The sequence below is a fragment of the Hydractinia symbiolongicarpus genome, chromosome 5 (assembly GCF_029227915.1).
Source record: "Hydractinia symbiolongicarpus strain clone_291-10 chromosome 5, HSymV2.1, whole genome shotgun sequence".
In the NCBI taxonomy this organism is placed as follows: Eukaryota; Metazoa; Cnidaria; class Hydrozoa; order Anthoathecata; family Hydractiniidae; genus Hydractinia; species Hydractinia symbiolongicarpus.
In genome coordinates this window covers 24,970,531-24,975,531 of record NC_079879.1, presented here as the reverse complement: position 1 = coordinate 24,975,531, position 5,001 = coordinate 24,970,531, and the positions used below count along the sequence as shown (strand labels likewise).

General features: G+C 32.6%; 1 protein-coding gene across 1 annotated transcript; it reads left to right on the top strand.

Moving 5' to 3' along the window:
• The first annotated feature begins 1,316 nt into the window (after positions 1–1,316).
• Positions 1,317–4,627, top strand: LOC130645600 (uncharacterized). Its single transcript, XM_057451640.1, has 6 exons — positions 1,317–1,391; positions 1,578–1,632; positions 1,748–1,822; positions 3,120–3,191; positions 4,194–4,250; positions 4,333–4,627. The coding sequence occupies exons 2-6, from the start codon at positions 1,578–1,580 to the stop codon at positions 4,554–4,556; spliced, it is 483 nt and encodes a 160-aa protein (XP_057307623.1). The 5' UTR covers positions 1,317–1,391; the 3' UTR covers positions 4,557–4,627.
• Positions 4,628–5,001: the final 374 nt, after the last annotated feature.

Genomic DNA, 5,001 nt, shown 5'->3' with positions numbered 1-5,001 from the left:
GATAAAAATTAATGAGGTGGAAAGGATAAAATCAAAACATGCGTTTACGAATGTTTTGTCAAAACTATTGTTACGTCACAAGCATTGAATAATACGGGTGGAATACGATTATTTATTCAATGGCTGTTTTTGCTTACGGGTATATAATAAAATATAATATAATATAATATAATATAATATAATATAATATAATATAATATAATATAATATAATATAATATAATATAATATAATATAATATAATATAATATAATATAATATAATATAATATATTATAATATAATATAATATAATATAATATAATATAATATAATATAATATAATATAATATAATATAATATAATGAGACTAGTTGTTGCCCGTAGAAAAATCCACGGGTTCGCCCGTCCATTATATTTACCCGTCGCAACAAAGTGGATAAAAATATATCGCATTAGATCTTTTTTAGGTCAGCCATAACCTAACACAGCCATCATCAGCATTTCCAAAAAAATGTTGACAGAGTAACCTGCAAACATTAATTTGTGAAAAATGAATCACTAAAACTAATATATATTTATATAATTTATTTTAGTCTTATTTTGGTTAATAGTATTTACTTCACATTATTTTTGAGGGAAACTAGACGTTTATGGTTCTTCTATAATTTTACAGAATTTGTATCATGAAATTTTTAGAACTTTCTAGGTAGATTCCAAGTTTTTATACTTTTTATACTTCTAGTCGTTAGCCCGTGGAAAAATCCACAGGTTCGCCCATCCTTTAAATTCACCCGTCGCAACAAAGTGGACAAAAATATATCGCATTTGGTATTGGTGCGCATTATAAAAAATTCGTGATTCCGTTACGGGACGCGGCTCTCGCGGACACACAGACAAAGTAAGGCTATTATTAAAGAGATAATGAGGCAAAGATTAGTGCCGTTTATACACGGAATCAAATTTGCAATTATGAGGAATCAGACTAATATTCAAATTAATGGTAAAGCTAGACAGGGGATTAGATTTTAATTAAAAAATATTCCCATGCATTTGATAACATCTTATACATTTAATAACCTTTGCTGACATCTAGTCGCATTATTGACTTTCAGTTATTTACATATGAAGAAGTAGGATTTATTTACCGCAAAAATGAAATACAAATTTACCTCCGGATAAAAACCGAATTTATATACTTTTTTAATGGTATATTAAATGATTCTAGGGGAAATATCTTCTATCTGAAAGCGCCAAACTACATTAATTTTACCCCCTGTTCTAATATAATAAGCTGAAACGTTCCAGAAGTTGAACTAATCACTCTTAATTAGTTAGTTTCGGAAATAGTCTATAAAGGCCATGATTCACCCTGCAGCAACCAGTGTAGGTTTCGTGGAGAAACAGGGAAGCGGTAAGCTTACAGAAGGTTTCAATGACATATAATTTTTCTGATTAATCAGTGACGTTATAACAGTAACAATATTATTAGTCGTGGAATATTAGCCTAGTCCTAAACTTTTCTGTGTTGTTTGATCAAACTTCTGATATGTTAAATTTTGTTAGGTGTACTAGAAGTAAACTAATTCTTTACTCTTAGATGAGAATTTTGCAAGTATTGTTGTTGCTAGGGCTTGTCGCTGCTCTGTTTGCAGGTATTTAATACACTTAAATTGAATCTTAGATTTCTAAAGGCGTATATATAAATTTTTTGATCCACTGGTACAACGCCTAAAACAGATAGACTGACAACCTGTATTTAATTGTTAGCGAAAGATGATGAGAGCAGTATGGAAATAGACGCTGATGACGAAGTGGCAGATGAAGAAAGTCCTAAGGAGGAAGGTAAAATTGGAACCTTTTTAATGAATTCTGTGTGTCATTCTTTAGAAGCTTTTTCTGGATGTTTTGCAACCTTTATTTAAAAATGTAAGATAATGAGTAAACTCTCGTTCTTTTATATTTACATTCTTAATGAAATTGGTATGGTACAATACACCTTTCCCGAGACCATGAGTCATACTTTTTTTAAACTCGTAAAGTATGAATACCATATTTGAATTCGGCATAGTTTGTTTAATTTATTTGTAAAAGTTTAACTTGATACGCCAACAGAAAGTGCTATTTTGAGGAGATATATATCACAGTTAAAGTCTTCTTAATGCTCAAGTTACCATGTCCCGCCTCGTTTTCAAAAAGAGCTTGGACATGCCACAAATCTTTAAATTAGAATAGCAGGTTGTTTACTTGCTGCATTATTTTGAAATTTTCTTTGTTTTTGACATTATTGATAAAGAATTCAAATCTGCTGTCCGTTTTTCATAAAACTCAACAGAAAAAGTTGCGGCACATGAAAAGAATAAGTCTCGGGAAAGGTGTATTCCAAGTCATTTATTTATTTACTCAATTTATATTTAGTTTTTCTTTTGTCTAACGAAGTATTTTGCTTAAAACAAATAAGCAGCAATTATGCTCAAGGTTAAGAAGGCAGACTAAACAAAAATCCACTGTATAACTGCATAAATAACACGATATAACAACAATAGATTTTTTGCCTAAGCCTGTACTTTCTTTTGGTTTAATTAGAGGACTAAACGTATTCAGAGTGCCCATGTCGCTTTCGTGTCATTTCTCTTCAGTTCTTTGTCGGACTTCTGCCTAAAATATTTGTTTAACAAAATTACAAACAAATCAAATTAAAAAATATACATAAAATTTCGACTTTAAAAATGTGTTTCTTTTTGTGCAAACGTTCCATATACTTCAAATTTTTATAGAATATCATCATATCTTCCTTGAAAATAAGATTGTAAAATAAATGCTAAAATTTTATTAAAAGCATCAGGAACAATTGAACAGTAGTATTTGCCCCGCACCCATAGACTTTTGGTTTTGGTTGCACCAAATAACCTTTTAAAAATTTATGTCATTTCTGAGTAAGAGTAAGCTTCGATCATGTTTATGTTAATTAGCTTTTAAGTTTGAGTGGTCAATTAACAAAATTGTCATCTCACTATGTGGATAATTTATTTAATTTGGGGTTGTATCTTCCCGGTAAATCGTTTCCTGTATCTACTTAAAGGATCGCATGGATCTTAGATCGCTTAAAATAAATAGACTGACTGTTATTTTTAAATGTTAGCAAAAGAAGATGAGGACAGTACCGAAATAGATGTTGATGATGAAGAGGCAGATGACAAAAGTCCAGAGGAAGGTAAAATTAACATTTTCGTATTATATTCAATAAAGATTTTTATGCAAGCTTCCAATACAATGTGTTTTTCTTTAGAAAGAATTCTTTGTCGAATTAAATAGATTGGTCTATAAAAATTCTTTCTTTGTTACTTTATTTTCACAAAAGGAGACGACTAAACAAATTATTCACCAGTATAACCCAAGAAGATTTGTATAAAAAAGCAAAAAAACAGCAATAAAATTTTGACTTGTGTCAGCACTCTTGCCATAGCATTTTGGGGGCTTTAGACCTATTACGAATGTACATGAGACCTTCATATCCGTTTTTGCTTAAAATTTGCCCTTCTGTTTACAATATAGAAATTTAAAATCACCAGATATTTAGCATATATTTTATCCATTGTGTATTTCCACTCATAAAATAGAAAAAATCTTCCAAAAATTCAAACTCAAAATTTGGTGTCAGAGGTTTTTAGAATGTCAGCATACACATATTTTGAACTACATCATCAGCTAAAAAATGATTAGTAACGCATCAATAAAACATAAAATTTTACAATACAGCAGAATGAAGTTCTCGCATATTCTGTATGGCCTCTATATATTGTATCTAACTACTGTCACAAGAAACACGTAATTCGATATAATTTTTGTTTACATACATTTTTGAACAAAAAAACCCAGCAACGTTTTGATAAAAACATTGGCACTAACTCGCGTTAACAAAACTTTTTGGTAATTATCGCGCTTTAGCTGGTGGCAACCTTACATCAAAAGATCAAAAGGATGCCGTCAAATATGATTCAAATTCTTACCTAAAAAAACTATACACGATCACCTAATTCTAACTCTTGTGCTAGTTGATGATAATCACCAAGTTCTTCTCTTTTCTTATAGATATCTCTCCCTCGCTCATCACTTCCTGTTAAATTTTCACAATTGCGCATGGCTACTTAGTTAACGCGAGTTAGGGTCTAGTGTGAAAAAAGATTCAGTAGATTTTTTGTTTTATTATATTTAGTTGAGGACGCTGATGACGAAATAGAAGAACAAGACGTTGAGCCGAAATTTAAGCAAGGTAGTTGAATGAAGAAGAAAACAACATTTTTTTGTTTTAATTTCTGCCTTTTATATCAATAATCTTATTGCATTGAATTTAGATCCTTGGAGACGACGTCGCCGCCGACGCCGCACCTTCTTCCGCCGCCGCCACATCTACTTCCGCCGCCGCCACATCTACTTGCACCGCCGCCGCCACATCTACTTGCACCGCCGCCGCCACATCTACTTCCACCGCCGCCGCCACATCTACTTCCACCGCCGCCGCCACATCTACTTCCACCGCCGTCGCCTTATCTACTTCCACCGCCGACGATTTGGCTGATTTGTGGGATGATTTCCAAACAACATCTATGATGTAAAGCCAAACATTTTGTGGAAAACAGTTTGCTTAAACCGTGTCTTTTATCTTTTATACACCTCCCATAATGAGGTATTCCGTTCCAACCTCGTTCCCAGGGCCTTGTTGATAAGTTGATAGCAGCGAAAAGGCCCTGGAACAGGCTGGTCACATGATCGCTTATAATTTATGATAGTTATACGCCAAAAATAATTTATGAACAGTTCTTGCCCTGCAAACATTTATTTCTGACCCGCGCGGGAGTTTCATGTCAACACAACAAATATGGCGGTCGATTTATTTTGTAGCCTAGTTAGCTAAGCTTTCTTCTTCTAGTTGATAAAATGAGTTTCTCTCAAACTAAAGCTTAGACGCGAACGAATGACTCGGCGGAAACCCCAAGTTTAAATTGGACAATATGACTAATCGC